General features: G+C 37.3%; 1 protein-coding gene across 14 annotated transcripts in view; it reads left to right on the top strand.

Moving 5' to 3' along the window:
- Nucleotides 1–23829, top strand: part of ATG10 (autophagy related 10) — a 240447-nt gene that overhangs the window by 10858 nt on the left and 205760 nt on the right. For 7 of the 14 annotated variants that reach the window (XM_046000409.1, XM_046000408.1, XM_046000402.1 and 4 more), the window contains one exon: nucleotides 6473–6592. The exons of 2 other annotated variants lie outside the window; for them this stretch is intronic. In XM_046000409.1, coding sequence (XP_045856365.1) covers nucleotides 6567–6592 — 26 coding nt within the window. In that variant the 5' untranslated portion in view covers nucleotides 6473–6566. Of the gene's footprint in view, nucleotides 1–53; nucleotides 163–6472; nucleotides 6593–23829 lie in introns of those variants that run through there. 5 more of the 14 variants (XM_046000400.1, XM_046000399.1, XM_046000404.1 and 2 more) reach the window with 2 other exon arrangements.

The following is a 23829-nucleotide window of genomic DNA, read 5'->3' as shown; positions in this document are numbered from 1 at the left end:
CTTCCTCAAAAGTATGCCATGCTAATTACAAATATTTGTTTGGGGGATTTCAGAATCAGGTAATCTCTTTGACCTGGGCCTTAGATTCCACATTTGAATTTGTACCCTGACTCCTCCTTTGCTCTCTGAAATTTGAGGACCACTGCCCAAGGACCCCCTTAGGTAAGTGATTATCTAAATGAATTCAAGCCAAATTCTCATAAAGGGATTGGGTTCAGTTTATGTCCTTAGCTAGTAATTGCATGTTTTTGTTTGTTTTCTTAGGAAAGAGTCTAAATCTAAATTTATCATAATGTGGAATTGTTACAGGGAGGGGAAAAATGTAGAGGAAATTGCCTACTTTTATTAGTTAAAAATCGGCTTTAATGTTTAGATGTATTCATAGTATATTCAGTGGTATGCACATTTTAAGTGATCATAAGTTCTGGGGAGATTTATATTTCCTTAAGTGTTTTAGTTTCACTGTGATTCTGATGTACATTGATTTATAGGTTCATCAAAGGAAATGTCTCTGACCAAAAATAAAATAAAATAGAATTAAATTAAATTAAATAAACACAAAGGATCAGTTTCTCACACATTAGATTAAAAATTTATAAAGTGGAGAATCGTAGTGAAAAAAATTGTTTTTAGCTAAAAAGGAGACTGAACAATGATTATACACGGTATTAGAATTTACTGGGGCTGTTTTCTGAAAAGATAATTAGTAGCAGCAGAATAAGCTTCACACTGTCTAGTCTTAGGGCTAACCTCTAGTTTAGAAAGACTGCCTTCACTTGGTGGGAAGAAAAAGTATTCCACCTTCCCAATCTTTAGCCTCTGCTGAAGCAGTTAAAAAAAGGTTTTGATTGATTGAGCTTAAAAAAAAAAAAAAAAAAATCGAATAGCTTTCCAGCAGGAGTAAGACTCAAGCAAAATAGATGCATTAACAACTTATATTTTATGTCATGAAAGAGCTCAAACTCATTTCTAACTTTTACTTATAATAAGAAATGAAAGGTTCATTGTTTAGGATGAGATGAGAATTGGAACTAGTCTTTCTATTGAAAGTTGACTTGTGTTCTGTTTTCATCTCTAGTCTGAATTTAAGATAGCTTAAGTCTGGAAATGGAAACAGGTCTAAAGAGTTTTACATTTGCAAAATAAATTTTTGCCATTTTTGCTTAAACTGCAGTTGTGGTTATTTCCATTTTTTAAAAAAGATTTTATTTATGAGCCAGGGAGAGAGCGCACAAGCAAGGGGAGGGGTAGAGGGAAACAGAGAAGCAGGCTCCTTGCTAAGCAGGGGGCTCAATGCAGGGCTCCATCCCAGAACCCTGGATCATGACCTGAGCCGAAGGCAGATGTTTAACTGACTGAGCCACTCGGCACCCCAAGTTATTTTCATTTTTGACCATAATTTCAGCCATCTCATTGTAGGAAGTTCTAATATTCTAATTTCTGCCTCTACTAGTCTATATATTTGGTAGAAGAAGAAGTGTCATATATTGTATTATATATTGAAAAGTACATATGAAAATGTGATTGTATTATATTTTCATTTTTAATGAGTTGAAATATTCTTACTTGAGAAAAGAGACAATAATTATTCAGTGATATTTCATTATGGCATATTACGATGATTCAAGTTGAGATGGATAGCAGTTTAATATAATATAGTTCCTAATTTTGTAATCAAGCTGTAAGTGTTTATATTATTATATGTAATATCCTTCAGCAAAGCCCAGTCTTTAGATAATTTGGTAAGTATTCAACCAAATATTAATTAGTGCTTTGATGTGCTGTCATCTTGTTAGTGGCACAGTGCTGTTAATTAGATAAACTATGGCTATTGAGTGAAATCTTATGTTTTGACTAACATTTTGAATAGTTCAGTAAAACTCAAGTAACTGCGGGGCTTTGGGAATGGAATATTTTTACTTTAGTTCAGTTTTGTTGTTAAGTAAGGGTTTGTTTGGAATTTATCAAATATGCCAAAATGTATTAGTATTTTTTTATGTATTAAATTCAGTTTTCATTTGACTTAGTATCTCTCAATATATGTCAGGGTCACTGTATCATTAGAAAAACGAATTTTCTGAATGCCCCGTTTTGGTCTTCCTAGTCTACTTCTCTATCCTCCCCTCAGCGATCAAGTGTGCTCTGTTATCTATATAATGTTGATTTAAATCAACATGTCCGGCCCAGATTTCTCTTTCTTTCTGAGTTCCAGATCCATCTCAAAACGTCTGCTAGATTCTGCTCACATGGGTATTGCACAGGTATTTCAAACTCAAAATCAGTGTGATTGAATTAAGTCCATCTCACTCCCCAAACCTGTTCTTGCTCAGTGTACCACCACCTATGGTAAAGAGCAGGGAATCTTCCTTGAATCTTTTCTCCCACAGATCCCTCACCTACCAAGATCCACCAATTGTCATGAGTATACTATCAAAATACCTTTTGAATCCTTCCCCCTTCTACCCTACTTCCAGTCTTTGGCTCTGTTTGGAATTATTTTGTCTTTCCTGTATTATTGCAAGACACTTTTAATAGGTGTTCATCTAGTCAGGCAAGAACTGCAGTCTTGACCAGAAGCCGAAATGCAAATACCAGTTTACTCCCACAGTCAAAACCCTTTTGAGCCCTCAAGCTAGCAGGCTCTCCTTCCAAAATAATCCTCCTCTACTTCTGTATTTCAGTCAAGCAAGAGTTCTTTAATTACCGGACCTTCCATTATATTCAGATTTTTGGACATTATTCCTTTGCCTCCTTCCTTTGCTTAGATAACTTCTGTTCTTCATTTTAGTGTCTTCTTAGGTGTCACTTTCTTGTGTGTGCACTGAAGCACTTTAACTAGGATTTCGTGTATAACCCGGAGATACTTTCACAAACCTGAAATGTTTGAGATGACTGCCTCAGTAGAAACCCCTGCATTTTATTGTCTCTTATGTACTCAGAATTCCTGTACTTGGTGCTTTCCTTTCCCAAACCTGTTCTCCTACTGTTCTCCTACCCTCTCAGATTTTCCATTGTGATCTCTGGAGCACATATCCCTAGTAAACAAACTTATCTTGATCCTTAACGTGTTATTGTCTTTACTGCATTCTGTGAAGTAAGTTAAGTGTTCCCAGAAAAAGAATTTTATGGTCAAAAGGGTCAGGAAACCCTGACTTAATAGTTTCCCCATCACAATGTATATTGTGAATCTCCAGGGTGGGGATAGTGAGTGGATATATACGGTGGATCATTTTCCACACTTACATCTCATATGGTGTTAACATCTTCACAGGTCACTGCTTCCACTAACTAGTTTTAAAGGAAATTTGGCTTTGAAACAACAAACAACAAACAAAAACTGAAACTGTTTGAGTGGAAGCTGCTCCTTCCTCCAACCTACAAATTGTAGGGTCTGGAGATTACTGGTAGCCCTTACTTCCCGAGAGCAAATTTTAGGTCACTGCTTCTTTAGCTTCATGTAGATATCCCAGCTCCTTTAGGGCTTCTTTGAAAATCTTTTGAGGAATTTTATATCCTATGAAATTCAGCTCTACCCAATATAGCGAGCTAGGTCTTTTTTCTCACATATTCACTGGTAGTGTCACATATCCCTTTTGACTGGTAGTGCTGCTTTTAAAGCACCTTCTTGAGAAGGAATCCAAGGCTGTGTTTTGGCTCATCAGGGTCACCTGTATTAGTTTATTAGTGATTATTCTTGATGGATTTAGCATTGTACACCATCTTCTACCCTTTGTCCCTTGTCATTTACAAATCGCTCATTTGATCTTCCATCTTCCTTAAAGAGCTCTCCACCCCCACCAACTCTCCAGATAATTCTAAGTGACTTCAGCATCCATATGAAAAACAGCAAATATAAGCTTCATATTTTTCTAAACCTCTGAGCTCCAGTGACCTTTATCTGTAAGTGACTTTATATACTTTATATATACCTCCTGAAGTTCTAAAGTCTCAATGTCTTCTGGTCTTCCTTTTCCTTCCTTTCACTATGGTGGTTCTTAACCCTTTTTGGTATCTGATATTCTTTGATACTACCGTGTTTTCCCAGCCCCTTCAGTCTTCTCTTGGTATTTTTACTTTCCTGCTTCATCTGGAATTATGAGCTTATTCTCACTAGCATATTTTATTTCTTCTTCTACCTTTATCCTTCCACTGAATCAACTCAACAAAACCTCAACTTTGCATATGTGCTCAGTGCAGCTCCCTGCTCGTTCCTGTACCTGGGGAGCTGAGCATTGCTAATGGTAATCACAGCACCCTTCCTTCTTGTGTGGCATGTAAGTCTCCCATCAAAATTTTATTACTCTTCAGTATTGTACCTTTGAAGCTTTACCTCTGCCATTCTGCTCCAATAGAGAGCAGACAAGTTTAACTTGCATGTGACTAGACTATATCTACTTACACTTCCTGCATCATGTTTGTGAGATCAGACTTGGCATTCTCTACACCCTAGCTTGCCTTTGTTCATACCATTCTCCCTGCTTGGACTACTGTTCTCACCCTTGTGCTTTACCCAATGACAGTCTGCGCTACAAAAACTTATATAACTTCAAGATTCATCTTCATGCCCACCTCACACACCCTCCCACACTATCCCCTCTTGGTAAGGGACTTAATCATTTGTATATACTTTAAACTTAAATCCTGTTTTCCAGTGCTGTAAGGATTGAGAGTTGATCAATTCACTGAAAAAGTTCATTAAAGCTAGAGTTAAAAAAAATACATGTAGACATGAAACATTTTATTTAAACTTAGAACAGAAATACATTCCTGTCGATTGTCTCATGTATGACCAAGGGATTTTCTTTGAGTATGTATACTTGAGTGGAATTCATTGTTCCTTCATGAATATACTGAACGCAGAATGCATCCTCTAGATTTCTAGTTTGCATTTAAAAGAAAGAACTCAAGCTATTTATGTAGCAATGTGAGCACAGGATCCTAGATTTGTACAGTTTTTTTCCCCCACCAGTCTTTTCAGTTGCATTGTCCATACCTACTTCAATAAGAGTTTGTTTTTCTTGTGGAGACTTACCTTTATAAAGTCTTTCTAAGGCATTAAATCATAAAAATAGCCGTTTTCTTTTTTACTTGCATTTTATGGGTTTGGTTTGTGTAGCATTTAATTAAATCATGTATTTATAATATACACATGTGGTTTGTGAATATAAACTCAACTGATGATAGCAGAGGTGCTCCTGATCAGCACGCTGTAGACAGCAGTATTTACCAAGGGAATGGATAGTATGTCAGTTAACTTGGCAAGTTGATTGACTGGAGGTTGGTTAAGAGTTTCTACTATAATGATTTTTATTGCTTATCTCCCTTCATTACAGTGTGAGCTCTTACAAGGCAAGGAATATATATATATATATATATATATATATATATATAACTTTTTTTTTCATTTTGTGTATCTAACCTTCACCTATGCATAGTACCTACTGTAGATATTCAGTCTGTGTTTCTTGGCTGAATGAGCAAATTCTTCTCTGGTCATACTAAATTTGAATAATCAGAAAGAACGCTGTACTGAGAATCAGCTAGTATAGACAGATCACTGGCCTTGGAGCCAAATTGGGGTTTGAATCCTTTCTTATTTGCATTTCTTGAGCAGATTTCTTTCTCTTATTCTTTTGGGGAATGGGAGTAACAGCAGTCTTTGGGTTGTGTGAGGATTAAATGGGGATGTAAAGTATTTAACATAGTGCTTGACATAGTAAGCAATCAACAAGTGCTAATTTTCCTGATGATGTTCATTACCAGTGAGGAAAATGTAGGAATTCAGTTGGTCTAACTTTTTCATCAAAGGTCTTGAACTATATAATTTAACAATTTCCTTCTAGCTCTAAATTTCTCATTATAAACAATGGTTCGTGTTTTGGACAGATTTTTGTAAGAAAGTTGTGACTCTTCCTTGATTTGTTACATTTGTAGATTTGATAAAGTAGGTAATTACTTAGGTGATCATAACCTTACACCTTGAAAAACAAAACTTTCAGGCTTTAGAACATCATTTGTTAGTGAATTGAACTCTCTAATAAAGTGTGAAGAACAGAAGAACAGCTCAGCTTTACTAAGCACTACCACACTATCTACGTTAGAGCTAAGTACGGTAGAAAGTAGAGAATGAAGCTCTGAGGAGATTGTTTAAAAGCATTAGCTCAGAAGAGGTGAGATAAAATTAAGCTCTTGAAACTAAATTTATGGACAGATTTAACTTTTTGAACCATAGTTGTGTATTTGTTATAAATCTAGGTTTTAAGTTTTCATGTTGACCACATTTTCTTTCTGATTAAAAAAATGGGGATAGGGTAAGAAGGATGGAAACATAGTGCTTTTTTGGAACGGCTCTGAGGATATTTCCCATTCTATGTCCCAAATTTTGGTTTGTTTAAAGAAGTAAGTGATTTAGCAGAATTCCTTTTAGCATTCATTCTAAAGCTCATACTTATACTTAGTTTTTATATTACAGTTATCATTTAGTATGGAAGAAGATGAGTTCTTTGGAGAAAAAACTTTCCAGCACTTTTGTGCAGAATTCATTAAACATTCACAGCAGATAAGTGATGGTTGGGAATGGAGAACTTCGAAGGTGAGAACAGAAACTTTTATTTTCTATTTTAATAAAGTGTTGTTTTTTTCTTTGACTGTATAAAGCCTCAGTAATTTAAACTAATTTATGAAAGCTAGTTTGATTTAGTAAAAGGCTTAAATTGAAGACTGTTTTAAAACAGATGTCCATTTTATTGTTTCAACTATATATACTCATTATAATTGGGCTAATGAAGTATTATCTAGAAAAGTCCTTAGGTGACCTCCTTTAATTTAATAGATAAGAATGCTTAGCATATTAATTATCTGAATGTAAACAGATGCTTCTGTGGTGTTTCAAACCATTTATTTACACTATTAATTTTCTTAGGAAAGTGCTTTTGTCCAGAGAGTGGTAAGATAATCCTGAAACCAAACCAGAGTCAAACAATCACAAAGTCTGAAATATTGAGGAATGAATTAATTGGAAATTTCTTAATGATGTAAACACATTCCAAACCATTCTTTCTTTTGGTTCTATTCAGTAATAATGATGTAAAAGGTCTATGGACTCATCTATTTCTACACTTACACTTAGTATGGATTACACTTAGTAAGGTTTCTTTGCCAAAAGCTCCTTAAGAGTTCCTTGAGATAATTTTCTGAGAGGATAAATTTTCTCTACTTGATTTCTTAATCTGATACCTAAAAAAAGTGGTGATTCCCAGTTTTTGTGCTTATTGGCTCTGTTTGCTATATGAACTCTGAAAAATGTGAATACTTTGGAGCTGATTCCTTTGCTTCAGAAGTAAGCCAGGGAAATGCAGTTCTTGACCTGATCCACAGTGTCACCAGAGAGAGAAGCCATGATTTCCCTTTGGGTCATGTGCCAGCTAAGCTTTCATGGAGCGGGAGTGGGGAAATATCATGAGAGACTCCAGCCCCACTCTTTAAGTTAGTGACTGGACAGTTCATAAGGCACCTCTTGCTCCGGGATAACATGATTTTATTATTAGCACCTTTTATTCATCTTTTTCCTGAGTGTTTTATAATTTTGATTGCTATTGTGTTTGAGTGTTTATTCATCTTTATTCATCTTTTATTTTCTTCATCCTGACTTTATTTATTTATTTATAATCAGGGATAGAGAGCACCCAAGGAGGGGGAGTGACAGACAGAGGGAGAAGCAGGCTCCCTGCTGAGCAAGGAGACCACTGTGGGACTTGATCCCAGGACCTTAGAGTCCTAACCTGAGCTGAAGGCAGCTGCTTAACCGGCTGAGCCACCCAGGTGTCTCCATCCTGACTTTAATATCATATTTCTGATATATGATTTTTTAAAAAGTGTGCTTGTTTATTTATTGGATAAATGTAGGTTTCTGATCCCGTTTGAACTGTAATAATTTGTATGGTTATTCCTGAGAAACTTTTCCTTTCCTTTCCACAAATTTTTTTAAAACATAAATTTTAAAAAAGAAATTTTCTTGTCTTAAGCTAGAGGTAGAATAATAGATGCTCCAGCTACTATTTCAGTGACCGGTAGAATGGGGGAGAAAAAGGTTAGGGAGGGAGATGGGACTGTGTGTGTGTGTGTACATGTGCATGAGTGCATGTCCATGTGCGGCGCGTACACACACACACACACACACACACACACACACACACACACACACACACGTTTGTTGGGGGATGCTGGGAAGGGTCTCCAGGAGGGAGATTCATGATAATATTATATCTGTTAGAAATGTCTTATGTGAATTTGTTGAAACTAGTGTGCCAAGAATTAGTTTCCAGGATTTGTTTTTATTCTTGTCTGTCCTCTGCTTCAGAGGTGGGGTATGGCTGTCATTGGCTTCTTGTTTGTTTCCATTGCCTGCTCAGTTAGGAAAGTTACCCACCCTTCAGAGTTAGAATTGCACCTCTAATTAAGGGCAGGATTTTTGTTGTTTGTTTTTTTGTTTGTTTTTTAATGTGGAGGTGAGCCCATAGATAGTACCAAAACAAAGCAGAACACTGTTTAGAGAAAATCTCTGTAACCTTAGGGTAAAGACTACAGACTCAAAAGCCCTGGAGTCCAGGGATTTGTAACATAAACGGATCAAGCTGCCAGGTACAAGAGAGTCTGGACCCTGAGTCCTAAGGCCTGTGCCCAGCAGAGTGTTTGTCCTCTTGCCAGGTTGGGAATGTGACACAGGGGTTACCAGACCTTTCAAGAAAACTAAATTTTCAGATAATTGGCAACTACTTAAAAACATTTTTCAGAAACAGGACCAAACCCAACATGCTAGTGATGAATAATATGTGGGATATGTGTGGAGATTTACATTCTGTTATTGGGTATGTGTGTGGTACGACTGTGGTTTATTACCCAGCCCCACTTCAGTGCATGTTGCTGATCTGAATTAGTAAAGGGGGCTCTCGGCAAAGCAGATACCTCTCTTGTGAATTTTGGTAGCGTAGTATTTTTGCCACTTAATATCTGCAGTGCTGTCCCACTTTTATGAAGGAAATTCTGAATCAGTCACTTGGTTTTTTTCCTTCAAACCTTCATTCAGTCTTTATCTCAGTCTTTTGTGGGACTGTTTGGAGAGAATACTTATTCTTTTGTTTTACTTCATAGGCTCCAGAAATTTGTTTTTATTTTATCAAAAAAATAGTAGTCTTGAGGTAAAATTGGGAAACAACAAGCTGTGCATAAGTAAGGCCGATGAACCCTTGCTACAGTCAAGAGGGTGATCATACCCATTACCCCCAAGAGGTTGCTTTTATACCTTTATAATGCCTCCCTCTGCCCCTGAAAGTTACCTATTATTTTTTTTTTCTGACAGTTATTTTTTAAAAGGATCTTATTTATCCCTTTATATAGAGCCTCCTTTAAAGAGTACTCAGACCTTCAGGTTTGTTTATAAATACCTCTCATGAAGGTGGCATACTCTTGTTGAAGGCCATTGTTTAACATAATGGTCTTTTAGATATTAAAGATATTCGTTAAGAGCATGAACTTCAGAGTTAGACATGGCTCCAAATCCTTGCTCTACCATTTACGAGCTGGATTTTGGACAGATTTCTTAAAGTTTCTGAACTTCATTTTTTTTTAACCTATAAAATAGGAATAAAAATAATACCCACCATATAGTATGGTAGTTGTGTAGATTAAATGGGATTTGCATTCAAAGAGTTTAGCACAGTCTCTGGCATATGGAAAGCCATATTATGGCTATGATTTTTAGCTGGTGTTTGAAATTTTTCAGTGTCTTTTATTTTAGAAATAATGCTATAAATGAAATTGTAGTTAAATTTTCAGAAAACTCTTAAAAATCTATTTACCACCAAATATACCGTGCTGGTCTTTAGTGTATTATTCTGAGTCCTCCAGGATGAGAGGAAGAGCAATAGATGGCAAACAACAACGAATGCATACAATGAAGGCATTTTTCCCCCCAGATTTTATTTATTTATTTTAGAGAGAGTGATCACATGTGCACACACTCCTGCCTACTCGAGTCCAGGGTGAGATCAGTGGGGAGGGGCAAAGGGAGAGGGAGAAGCAGGCTTCCTGCTGCGCAGGGCACCTGACCTGGGGCTTGATCCCAGAACTCTGAGATCAGGACCTGAGCAGCCACTTAACTGACTGAGACATCCATTTCAGCCACCTCTGAAATACAAGTATTTAGACACACACAGAGAGAGAGAGAGAATGAACAAACACAGGGGAGAGTGGAATAGAAGAGTCTCCAAACCCAACTCACTGAATATTTTTGGTTTGAAATTATTAATCAAAAGGAAAGAAATAAGCATTTATCTTACCTTTACTGTATTATCTGTATTTCATGTTAACTAAATAGACTAATTTGATAAGGAAACTATTCCCCCCAAAATGTATAAAGGATGGTAGAATTAGAAAATTACTACTTTTCAGTCCATAATGAAAGGAATTAGGTGGCAATAATCAGTGGATGAAATTATTAGGTGAAAGGTTAATGGGGAATTTACAAAGGACGGATTGAGCTGTCATCACCTGAACCCTAGTGATTAATCATGGCATTACTGTGGCATTACTAAAAGTAGTACATCCAGACATTATATACTTGCTGAAGTTTTATAATATGAATCGCAGAGCACAATCCATGAAATATTCTTGCCCAAAATATTGAACCTGAATAGAATCAATTAAGGAAATCAAGTGATGGAGAACCAAGTTAATTGACACCACAGGAAACAAATAGAGAAATAAAGAAATCTAAAGGACAACTGACTCAATTTCCTTAACAAGTTAATGGTTCGGTAAAGAAGTGAGGAGAGGATTGCATCTCTAACTATCTGGTATTGAAGACCAATACCTTGTTTTGTGTTTAAAGTATCCTTTTTGGGGGAGTGCTTAGGTGGCTCGGTCAGTTGAGCGTCCGACTCTTTCAGCTCAGGTCATGATCTCAGGGTCATGAGATTGAATCCCATGTTGGGCACCATGATGAGCATGGAGCCTGCTTTACATTCTCTCTTTCCCTCTCCCTCTGCTTCTGCCCCTCACACCACTGTCTTAAAAAAAAAAAAATTCCTTTCTGGGCATCTACCAGTAGGTGGTCCTAGTGTGCAGCCAGGTCATATGTGAGTTACCATGGAGGGGGAGGACCACCAGCCTGGTTCAGGGTGGTAGGTCTACTGACCATGCACTTAGATGTTTTGACAGTGTCCGCTTGCTATAAAAGTATCTAAATCCTTATTTTTCTTTTCTGAATTTATCTTACCTGCATTTATCTTATTGACCTATAACAAAAAGTTTGAGCACCGGTAACAGTTTTTGGATTGACAACAATTAGTTCTTGAACTGACAACAGTTCAGACCATATTTTAAGCAGCACTACTCTAGATTAAAAGAAATTCAAGAGACATATCCTAATGTAACTTGTGAACCTTATTTGGATCCCAGGTCAAACAAATCAACTATAAAAGGACCTTTTGAAACACAATTAGGGATATTTGATTATGGAGTAAAGTATAAGATGACACCAATTTAGCTTAACAAAATAAAAGACAAATCGGGGGTAGAAGAAGCAAATGTGGCAAAATCTTGTTATGTATTGAATATGGGTGATGTGTGTATAGGCTTTTCTCTTTTATGTATGTTACATATATGCTTCCTTTTCTTCTGTCCTGTCATAATTTACACTTTACTGTAAACTTTATTAATAATTGCAAACGTTTTTAGCTTTATTTTAGATTTAGATCTTCTTTGATGATTTGTGCAGAGTTTAAAACTTCAGAGTAACTTGCCTTCTAAATTTTTTGTTTTTACCTACTAGTTATGAGTACATTAGTTTAGGACCTCAGTTCTGTGATTTGACCTTTCATAGGTTATTGATAAAATAATTTTATGGGTTTTCAACTTTCTTTTTCACTTTTGTATAGCAAAAATAGGAAGAGAGATACTCAGATACTGTAAACAAAATAGTCTATAAATATTGAAATTGGATTTTTTACAGTTAATACTAGATTATTTTGTATGTTATTGTTAAAGAAGAATTAAAAGCCCCCATTAGTTCCATCTTTAGTTAAACCTACTTGATTATATTTTGAATTTACATAGCAACACACCAGAAATATTTTGATTACTTTCTTTACAGCTTAGGAACAGCTGATTGAAAGGGCTTATTTCCTAATTTAGATAGAGTAAAATTTTACAATTTCATTTTATTCTTAGAAATTTAAGTTGATTTTTTAATTCTTTCCTTTCAGTAGTCTTTCTGGTTAAATGCACGTTGCTTTTCCTAAAACCCCCCTCACCATTATTCTAATTATATCAAATTCATATTTTTAAAAATAGATTATAAAATATTTCAATATTTTACTTTATTCCATCCTTTAACACTATCTTGGTAAAAAACCCAGGTTGCCATTCCCATCAATCCTGCTGCCCTCCTGAATTTCATACTTTGCTTATTTGCATAGCTGTCTTTATCTTAAATGTTTTATAAAAAAATTTCAAATGTACAAAAGTAAAGAGAATGGTATAATGAATTCACATGTGCCTATCACCTAGCTCCCACAATTATCAACTCACAGCCAGGCACATACTGTTTTAAAGCATCACTAGCATATATAAAGTGACAAAACGTATCTTAATTAACTTGGCTTTCTTTTTTCCTGTCTTAAAATTATTGGTACTTCAAGTGCACTCTAAATTTATTTCTCATTATATACTAAAGGTAATGAATGAACTCAGGAAAAGATACAAAGACATATTATTTCTATGTTTTTTTTTATTTTTACAATTTTTAAATTAAAAAAAAAAAAAAAAAAAACTATGGTTGGGTGCCTGGGTAGCTCAGTTGGTTAATTGTCTTACTTTGGCTCAGGTCATGATCTTGGGGATCCCGGGATCTAGCCCGGCATGGAGCTCTCCACTTAGAGTGTGTGCTTATTGCTTGCCCTCTGCCTCTTCCCCCAATCATGCACACACTCTCTCAGATAAATAAATAGATAAAATCTTTAAAATTCTGGTAAAATACACATAACATGTAATTTACCATCTTAACCATTTTTAAGTGTGCAGTTCAATAGAGTTAAGTACATTCATACTGTGAATGCAACCAAGTCCCAGTATTCTTTTCATATTGCAAAATTAAAACTTTGTACCCATTAGGGGTGCCTGGGTGGCTCAGTGGATTAAGCCTCTGCCTTCGGCTCAGGTCATGATCTCAGGGTCCTGGGATGGAGCCCCACATCAGGCTCTCTGCTCAACGGGGAGCCTGCTTCCCCTCACCACCCACCGTGTGCCCCCCTCCCCCACCTGCCTCTGCCTACTTGTGATCTCTCTCTCTGTCAAATAAATACATTAAAAAAAAACAAAACAAAACTCTGTACCCATTAAATACTAACAGGTATTCCCATTACCCCCTCCTCTCAGCTGCTGGCAATCACCATTCTATTTACTGTCTCTCTGAATTTGATTATTCTAGGTATCTCATATGAGTGGAATCATACAGCATTTCTCTTTTAGTGACTGGCTTCTTTCACTTAGCTTAATGTCTTCCAAGTTTATCTATTATTTCTATAAATTTTGATTTGGGTTTTATGAAGTAGAGAGCTAAACAGAGAATTGGGATTGAATTTCTGTTAGATGAGGACATCCTGAATTGCATAGCCTCATTCTGTTAAGAGATTTCACTTCTTTTATTTCTAAAGCACACTATTATTAAAGAGGATTAAAAATGCTTTCCATGTATATCTGAGAAGACTAGTTCTTGACTATGTCTCAAATTTGCTGATAATATATAAACCCAACTAGATATTTCTGTCAGAAACATCAACAAATTAAGGAGTAAATAATGGAATTAGTATTTTAAGTAGAGTTACTTTGCCTACCCATTCGCATTAGTGATATTTATACGTTGAATTGTTGGAATTAATGATTTTTTTAATTTCAAAAATGAAATGTTGAACACCCATCTTTTTATCTCTGCATACATAATATGTTTTGATAGGTTCTTTGCTAAAGTTAAATGACAATTTTAAGGTTTACTAAAAGAAATAGATGTTTTTCATAGGTTTCTTAGATATCATGTTACTTTATGTGAGTAACAAATAAATACCTTTGTTGGTTAAATCTTAATTTTTGATTAACTTTTCTTTTTCTTCTAGCTTATTTAAAAAATTATATATATATATAATTAATATATATATTAATATATAAAAAATTATATATATATATATATCACTATATTAATAATGATTTTTAGGGAAGTTGTGAGCATGTTACTTCTATTAAATTTTAGCATAATGCTGTATTTGTTTAAGCCATCCACTGTGAGTTAATGAAATATTATTTCCAGGCCCAAATGTCACTAGATAAAGATTAAATATATTGAATTGATATAGTCTCTTGATTAGACTAAAGTAGATTGTTTTTAGTGTATCTTTGGAGATTAGGAGAAAAATGCACTTGAAACAGCATGCTGTGTTTTTCTAATAAACATTGAATCATAGTCAGTTACACTAGATTTTTCATTCATAATTTGTTGTGTGTTATGATATGATTTGTCACTTAAGCATATGCAAATCTTAAGCAATCATTTCAACAAGAATAGGTTATATCACTTGTGAGTTAAGTATTTTTGAACATCACTTTTAAAGATTAACAAGAGTATCAGAGAAAGAAAAGCTATAATACTTTACAAATTTATAAATTAAAATTTATATAGTGATTGTAATTTTGCATGCTTACAATTAAAAGCACATTCTTGGCTAACAGTGATGTTTGGGTTTCCTGGGCAGGGTGACAGGCTGTATTTAAAAAAGTCTTGTGGAGCATTATCTTTACAGTGGTGAGTTTATGAAGCCCAAGATCATCTTACCCTCAAGTTCTAAAGTTTATATATAGAGAGAGAGAGGAGAGAGAGAGAAGAGGAGAAAGAGAGAGAGAAGGAGAGAGAGAGAGAGACAGAGTATGTAGAGTCTAATTTATTAATTTATAACAAATAAAATTTCAAGTGAACTGGAATGCTCCTGTCATGATGATTCATTTTTGCTTCGTAGATGGGCCAATCACAATTGTATGAACACAGAATAAGTACAAATTCTCATGTGTAGTTGTAATACTGAGATATTTAATGACATAATCTGAGAGTGGCATACCTCTTGCTCTGCAGTAGGGGTAGTCTTACCATTGAGGAGAAATTGCAATTTTAGGTTTATAGGGTAAGAATCTTGCTTGAACTGTCCAGTGGACACTGCCAGTGTTTCCTTCACTGATCTCTCTCTCTCTCTCTTTTTAAATTTTAATGACTGGCCAGTCTCTCTTTTGGTTGCTATCAGATTACAGTCAAATCTTGCTGGCTGGGGAGCCATTCTCTCTCATTAAATAATTCACCTATGTGCTCTACCTGTTATGGGTTATTTTTAACTTGAAACTTGAACTTGAAAAATTCTTTTTTTTTTTATTTTTTTTTATTTTTTTTTATGGTTTTTTTTTTTTCATTTTATTTATTTTTTCAGTGTAACAGTATTCATTCTTTTTGCACAACACCCAGTGCTCCATGCAAAACGTGCCCTCCCCATTACCCACCACCTGTTCCCCCAACCTCCCACCCCTGACCCTTCAAAACCCTCAGGTTGCCCCAACCTCCCACCCCTGACCCTTCAAAACCCTCAGGTTGTTTTTCAGAGTACATAGTCTCTTATGGTTCGCCTCCCCTCCCCAATGTCCATAGCCCGCTCCCCCTCTCCCAATCCCACCTCCCCCCAGCAACCCCCAGTTTGTTTTGTGAGATTAAGAGTCATTTATGGTTTGTCTCCCTCCCAATCCCATCTTGTTTCATTTATTCTTCTCCTATCCCCCTACCCCCCCATGTTGCTTCTCCATGTCCTCATATCAGGGAGATCATATGATAGTTGTCTTTCTCCGATTGACTTATTTCACGAAGCATGATACGCTCTAGTTCCATCCACGTCGTCGCAAATGGCATGATTTCATTTCTTTTGATGGCTGCATAGTATTCCATTGTGTATATATACCACATCTTCTTTATCCATTCATCTGTTGATGGACATCTAGGTTCTTTCCATAGTCTGGCTATTGTAGACATTGCTGCTATAAACATTCGGGTACACGTGCCCCTTCGGATCACTATGTTTGTATCTTTAGGGTAAATACCCAGTAGTGCAATTGCTGGGTCATAGGGTAGTTCTATTTTCAACATTTTGAGGAACCTCCATGCTGTTTTCCAGAGTGGTTGCACCAGCTTGCATTCCCACCAACAGTGGAGGAGGGTTCCCCTTTCTCCACATCCTCGCCAGCATCTGTCATTTCCTGACTTGTTAATTTTAGCCATTCTGACTGGTGTGAGGTGATATCTCATTGTGGTTTTGATTTGTATTTCCCTGATGCCGAGTGACGTGGAGCACTTTTTCATGTGTCTGTTGGCCATCTGGATGTCTTCTTTGCAGAAATGTCTGTTCATGTCCTCTGCCCATTTCTTGATTGGATTGTTTGTTCTTTGGGTGTTGAGTTTGCTAAGTTCCTTATAGATTTTGGATACTAGCCCTTTATCTGATATGTCGTTTGCAAATATCTTCTCCCATTCTGTCAGTTGTCTTTTGGTTTTGTTAACTGTTTCCTTTGCTGTGCAAAAGCTTTTGATCTTGATGAAATCCCAATAGTTCATTTTCGCCCTTGCTTCCCTTGCCTTTGCCGTTGTTCCTAGGAAGATGTTGCTACGGCTGAGGTCGAAGAGGTTGCTGCCTGCATTCTCCTCAAGGATTTGGATGGATTCCTTTCTCACATTGAGGTCCTTCATCCATTTGGAGTCTATTTTCGTGTGTGGTGTAAGGAAGTGGTCCAATTTCATTTTTCTGCATGTGGCTGTCCAATTTTCCCAGCACCATTTATTGAAGAGGCTGTCTTTTTTCCATTGGACATTCTTTCCTGCTTTGTCGAAGATTAGTTGACCATAGAGTTGAGGGTCGATTTCTGGGCTCTCTATTCTGTTCCACTGATCTATGTGTCTGTTTTTGTGCCAGTACCATGCTGTCTTGATGATGACAGCTTTGTAATAGAGCTTGAAGTCCGGAATTGTGATGCCACCAACTTTGGCTTTGTTCTTCAATATTCCTTTGGCTATTCGAGGTCTTTTCTGGTTCCATATAAATTTTAGGATTATTTGTTCCATTTCTTTGAAAAAAATGGATGGTATTTTGATAGGGATTGCATTAAATGTGTAGATTGCTTTAGGTAGCATAGACATTTTCACGATATTTATTCTTCCAATCCAGGAGCATGGAACATTTTTCCATTTTTTTGTGTCTTCCTCAATTTCTTTCATGAGTACTTTATAATTTTCTGTGTATAGATTCTTAGTCTCTTTGGTTAGGTTTATTCCTAGGTATCTTATAGTTTTGGGTACAATTGTAAATGGGATTGACTCCTTAATTTCTCTTTCTTCAGTCTTGTTGTTGTTGTACAGAAATGCAACTGATTTCTGTGCATTGATTTTATATCCTGACACTTTACTGAATTCCTGTACAAGTTCTAGCAGTTTTGGAGTGGAGTCTTTTGGGTTTTCCACATATAGTATCATATCATCTGCGAAGAGTGATAGTTTGACTTCTTCTTTACCAATTTGGATGCCTTTAATTTCTTTTTGTTGTCTGATTGTTGAGGCTAGGACTTCTAGTACTATGTTGAATAGCAGTGGTGATAATGGACATCCCTGCCGTGTTCCTGACCTTAACGGAAAAGCTTTCAGTTTTTCTCCATTGAGAATGATATTTGCGGTGGGTTTTTCATAGATGGCTTTGATAATATTGAGGTATGTGCCCTCTATCCCCACACTTTGAAGAGTTTTGATCAGGAAGGGATGCTGTACTTTGTCAAATGCTTTTTCAGCATCTATTGAGAGTATCATATGGTTCTTGTTCTTTCTTTTATTAATGTGTTCTATCACATTGATTGATTTGCGGATGTTGAACCAACCCTGCAGCCCTGGAATAAATCCCACTTGATCGTGGTGAATAATCCTTTTAATGTACTGTTGAATCCTATTGGCTAGTATTTTGGCGAGAATTTTTGCGTCTGTGTTCATCAAGGATATTGGTCTGTAGTTCTCTTTTTTGGTGGGATCCTTGTCTGGTTTGGGGATCAAGGTGATGCTGGCCTCATAAAATGAGTTTGGAAGTTTTCCTTCCGTTTCTATTTTTTGGAACAGTTTCAAGAGAATAGGAATTAGTTCTTCTTTAAATGTTTGGTAGAATTCCCCTGGGAAGCCGTCTGGCCCTGGGCTTTTGTTTGTTTGGAGATTTTTGATGACTGTTTCAATCTCCTTACTGGTTATGGGCCTGTTCAGGTTTTCTATTTCTTCCTGGTTCAGTTGTGGTAGTTTATATGTCTCTAGGAATGCATCCATTTCTTCCAGATTGTCCAATTTGTTGGCGTAGAGTTGCTCATAGTATGTTCTTATAATTGTCTGTATTTCTTTGGTGTTAGTTGTGATCTCTCCTCTTTCATTCATGATTTTATTGATTTGGGTCCTTTCTCTTTTCTTTTTGATGAGTCTGGCCAGGGGTTTATCAATCTTATTGATTCTTTCAAAGAACCAGCTCCTAGTTTCATTGATTTTTTCTATTGTTTTTTTGGTTTCTATTTCATTGATTTCTGCTCTGATCTTTATGATTTCTCTTCTCCTGCTGGGTTTAGGGTTTCTTTCTTGTTCTTTCTCCAGCTCCTTTACGTGTAGGGTTAGGTTGTGTACTTGAGACCTTTCTTGTTTCTTGAGAAAGGCTTGTACTGCTATATATTTTCCTCTCAGGACTGCCTTTGCTGTGTCCCACAGATTTTGAACTGTTGTGTTTTCATTATCATTTGTTTCCATGAATTTTTTCAATTCTTCTTTAATTTCCTGGTTAACCCATTCATTCTTTAGAAGGATGCTGTTTAGTCTCCATGTATTTGGGTTCTTTCCAGCTTTCCTCTTGTGATTGAGTTCTAGCTTCAGAGCATTGTGGTCTGAAAATATGCAGGGAATAATCCTAATCTTTTGATACCGGTTGAGACCTGATTTGTGACCCAGGATGTGATCTATTCTGGAGAAGGTTCCATGTGCACTAGAGAAGAATGTGTATTCTGTTGCTTTGGGATGAAATGTTCTGAATATATCTGTGATGTCCATCTGGTCCAGTGTGTCATTTAAGGCCTTTATTTCCTTGTTGATCTTTTGCTTGGATGATCTGTCCATTTCAGTGAGGGGAGTGTTCAAGTCCCCTACTATTATTGTATTATTATTGATGTGTTTCTTTGATTTTGTTATTAATTGGTTGATATAGTTGGCTGCTCCCACGTTAGGGGCATAGATATTTAAAATGGTTAGATCTTCTTGTTGGACAGACCCTTTGAGTAGGATATAGTGTCCTTCCTCATCTCTTATTATAGTCTTTGGCTTAAAATCTAATTGATCTGATATAAGGATTGCCACCCCAGCTTTCTTCTGATGCCCATTAGCATGGTAAATTGTTTTCCACCCCCTCACTTTAAATCTGGAGGTGTCTTCGCGTCTAAAATGAGTTTCTTGTAGGCAACATACTGATGGGTTTTGTTTTTTTATCCATTCTGATACCCTGTGTCTTTTGATTGGGGCATTTAGCCCATTAGCATTCAGGGTAACTATTGAGAGATATGAATTTAGTGCCATTATTAGCCTGTAAGGTGACTGTTACTGTATATTGTCTCTGTACCTTTCTGATCTACTACTTTTAGGCTCTCTCTTTGCTTAGAGGACCCCTTTCAATATTTCCTGTAGAGCTGGTTTGGTGTTTGCAAATTCTTTCAGTTTTTGTTTGTCCTGGAAGCTTTTGATCTCTCCTTCTATTTTCAATGATAGCCTAGCTGGATAGAGTATTCTTGGCTGCATGTTTTTCTCGTTGAGTGCTCTGAATATATCATGCCAGCTCTTTCTGGCCTGCCAGGTCTCTGTGGATAAGTCTGCCGCCAATCTAATATTTTTACCATTGTATGTTACAGACTTCTTTTCTCGGGCTGCTTTCAGGATTTTCTCTTTGTCACTAAGACTTGTAAATTTTACTATTAGGTGACGGGGTGTGGACCTATTCTTGTTGACTTTGAGGGGGGTTCTCTGCATCTCCTGGATTTTGATGCTTGTTCCCTTTGCCATATTAGGGAAATTCTCTCCAATGATTCTCTCCAATAGACCTTCTGCTCCCCTCTCTGTTTCTTCTTCTTCTGGAATCCCAATTATTCTAATGTTGTTTCGTCTTATGGTGTCACTTATCTCTCGAATTCTCCCCTCATGGTCCAGTAGCTGTTTGTCCCTCTTTTGCTCGGCTTCCTTATTCTCTGTCATTTGGTCTTCTATATCACTAATTCTTTCTTCTGCCTCATTGATCCTAGCAGTGAGAGCCTCCATTTTTGATTGCACCTCATTAATAGCTTTTTTGATTTCAACTTGGTTAGATTTTAGTTCTTTAATTTCTCCAGAAAGGGCTTTAATATCTCCAGAGAGGGTTTCTCTAATATCTTCCATGCCTTTTTCGAGCCCGGCTAGAATGTTCAGAATCGTCATTCTGAACTCTTGATCTGACATATTACCCATGTCTGTGTTGATTAGGTCCCTAGCCTTCGGTACTGTCTCTTGTTCTTTTGTTTGTGGTGATTTTTTCCGCCTTGTCATTTTGTCCAGATAAGAGGATATGAAGGAGTAAATAAACTACTAAAAGGGTGGCAAAGACCCCGGAAAAATGCGCTGTAACCAAATCAGAAGAGACCCCAAATTGTGGGGGGGAGAAAGGGGATAAAAACAGCTTCTGAAAAAAAAAAGAAAAAAAAAAAAAAAGAAAGAAAAAAATTTTAAAAATAAAACAAATAAAAAATATAAAAAAGAAAGAAAAAATATATATATTTAGATGAACTAGTCAAAAAATGTTAAAAAAGAAAAGGGTAAAAGTTTAAAAAAAATTTAGCAGAAGAAGAAAAAAGAAAAAAGAAAAAAATTGAAAAAAGGAAAAAAAAATTGAAGTAGCCGCAAGACTAAAGAATCATGGGGAGGAAGCCATGAGTTCCGTGCTTTGCTTTCTCCTCCTCTGGAATTGCTCTGCTGTCTTAGGAATTGAATCTGCTTTCTCCTTGATAGATGAACTTCGTCCTGGCTGGATATTTTGTTGATCTTCTGGGGGAGGGGCCTGTTGTAGTGACTCTCAAGTGTCTTTGCCCGAGGCGGGATTGCACCGCCCTTACCGGCGGCCGGACTAAGTAATCGGCTCGGGTTCGCTTTTGGGAGCTTCTGTTCCCTGAACGCTTTCCGTAGAGTTCCGGAGGACGGGAATGAAAATGGCGGCCTCCTAGTCTCCGGCCCGGAGGAGCCGAGAGCCTGGGGCCCCACTCCTCAGTGCGCCCCCAGAGGACAGCACCCAATCACTCCCGTATCCCCAGCCTCTAGCCGCTCTCCGAGCTCACCCAGCCCGCGACCAGTTCAAGGTAACCCCGAGCTGAGAGTTTAGTCCTCGGCTCTGTCTCTCCAGCCGGCTTCTCCGTTCTAATACCTGCGAGCTCTCCGACACTCCGACACCCCCGATCCTTCTGTGACCCTGCGGGGCCTGGGGCCACGCTGGCCCCGCGTGGGCTTCACCCCGGTTTAGCCCCTGGAGCAATGTCCCTCAGTGGAACAGACTTTTAAAAGTCCTGATTTTGTGCTCCGTTCCTCCGCCGCTTGCCGGGAGCCGGCCCCTCCCCCCGCGGTCTATCTTCCCGTCGTTTTAGATTCACTTCTCCGCCAGTCCTACCTTTCAGAAAGTGGTTGATTTTCTGTTTCTAGAGTTGCTGTTCTTCTTCTGTTCGCTCTCCCGTTGGATTTGTAGGTGTTTGCAATGTTTAGATAAGCTATCGAGCTGATCTCCTGCTACCTGATGTAGTCTCAGGCTGCTACTTCTCCGCCATCTTGACTCCTCCCCGAACTTGAAAAATTCTTATTTACAAAGCCTTGGGAAAGGCCTTCAACTATAGACAATATTATTATGATCATGGATATTTGTAAAAATATAGGGAAAAAATTATCAAAAAATCATACTACCCTAGTATAGTTGTAGTTGTTTTGATGAATTTCCCTCATATGTCTATTTCCCAATTGGTATTTTTAATGAATATTATTTTAAAATTTATAAATTTGGAGTGCAATTACATATCTATAACATTGTCTTACCTTTTAGGAAAACAAGTTTTCACTTTATTATTATTTTTTAAATTTAATCTTTTTTTTTTTTTTTTAAGAGAGGGAGAGAGGGGATGCTCAAGGCAGAGGAGCAGCAGAAATCTCAAGGGACAGAGAGAATCTCAAGTGGAATCTGTGCCCAGCATGGAGCCCAAAGCAGGGCTTGATCTCACAACCCTGATACCATGACCTGAGACAAAATCAGGAGTTGGTGGGTTAACTGACTAAGCCACCCAGGCACCTCAATAAATTTTCACTTTATTAAATTTTATTTCTTTATTTGTCAGAGGGAGGGAGGGAGAGAAAGTGCACAAGCAGGGGGAGTGTCAGGTAGAGGGAGAAACAGACTCCCCGCTGAGCAAGGAGCCTGATGTGGGACTCCATCCCAGGACCCTGAGATCATGACCTGAGCCAAAGGCAGATACTTAACTGACTGAGCCACCCAGGCGTCCCAAGTTTTCACTTTAAAGATTGATTTTGCTAGGTATCTTTTGAAACTGGTTACCTAAATGAACTGTCTTCTACCTCTAGTACTTTTAAAAATAATTACTTGGTGCTTTCCATGTTATCTGACATAGTGAAAATATGGTTTCTTTTTCAATATTTATGGCTTCATTTTGGTCATATTATTAGTTATAATTTCCAAATAAATTGTGTGTGATGGGGGCAATCAAATGTATTCTTATTTTACAGCATTCTTTTTATGCTTATGACACTCCTGTAAGTATATAGGGCACGTAGGGCAGTCTTATTGTCTTCATTTTTATGAAGATAACTTGAATAAATGATAGACTTTGGCACCAAAATAACAACTGATCTGCCTGCGTTTGAGCTAGAACTGGAGCGAGAACTCAGGTTTCTGGACCACTATGGTCCTGTGTTTAATGACATAAGCAGTCTCACAGTTCAGAATTCTGTGAACCCTGAGCTCAGTGTAATCAAAACAGAGCTCATCATCTTTCAACCTCCTCATTTGAATTCTTTGTTGTTTTTTTTTTTTTAAAGATTTTATTTATTCATTTGACAGAGAGAGAGATCACAAGTAGAGAGGTAGGCAGAGAGAGAGAGAGAGAAGTAGGCTCCCTGCGGAGCAGAGAGCCCGATGCGGGGCTCGATCCCAGGACCCTGAGATCATGACCTGAGCCGAAGGCAGCGGCTTAATCCACTGAGCCACCCAGGCGCCCCTGAATTCTTTGTTTTAGTAGTTGTTTCCACCATCTTCTGGCTCAGGCCATGAACCTAAAGACTTTTTTACATTCCACTGTCGCCTCAGCACCTACATCTAATGGATCATTCCATCAGTTTATTTCCCCCTTTAAACATGTTTCATATTGACTCACCTCTGCTCTCTTTTCCATTGCCACTGTCTTGGTTCAGGGGTTATTCCTGGTCTCTGTGTCTCATCTTGCCTTCTGCCAACTTGCCTTCATCCTAAAATTCCAACCCATTACTCTCTGGTTAAATTACTTCAGTGATTCTTCATGACTTCAGGGTATAGCTCTGGCGCTTTGGCTAAGCATACACAGCACATGCCTAAAAAAGATGTACTCTTTTGAGTCTTGCTTCTTTCTTTCAACATTACATTTATGTAT

The sequence above is a fragment of the Meles meles genome, chromosome 3, assembly GCF_922984935.1.
Source record: "Meles meles chromosome 3, mMelMel3.1 paternal haplotype, whole genome shotgun sequence".
NCBI classification, from domain to species: domain Eukaryota; kingdom Metazoa; phylum Chordata; class Mammalia; order Carnivora; family Mustelidae; genus Meles; species Meles meles.
Note: the sequence above shows the minus strand (reverse complement) of the source record. Positions and strands in the feature narration are given on the sequence as shown.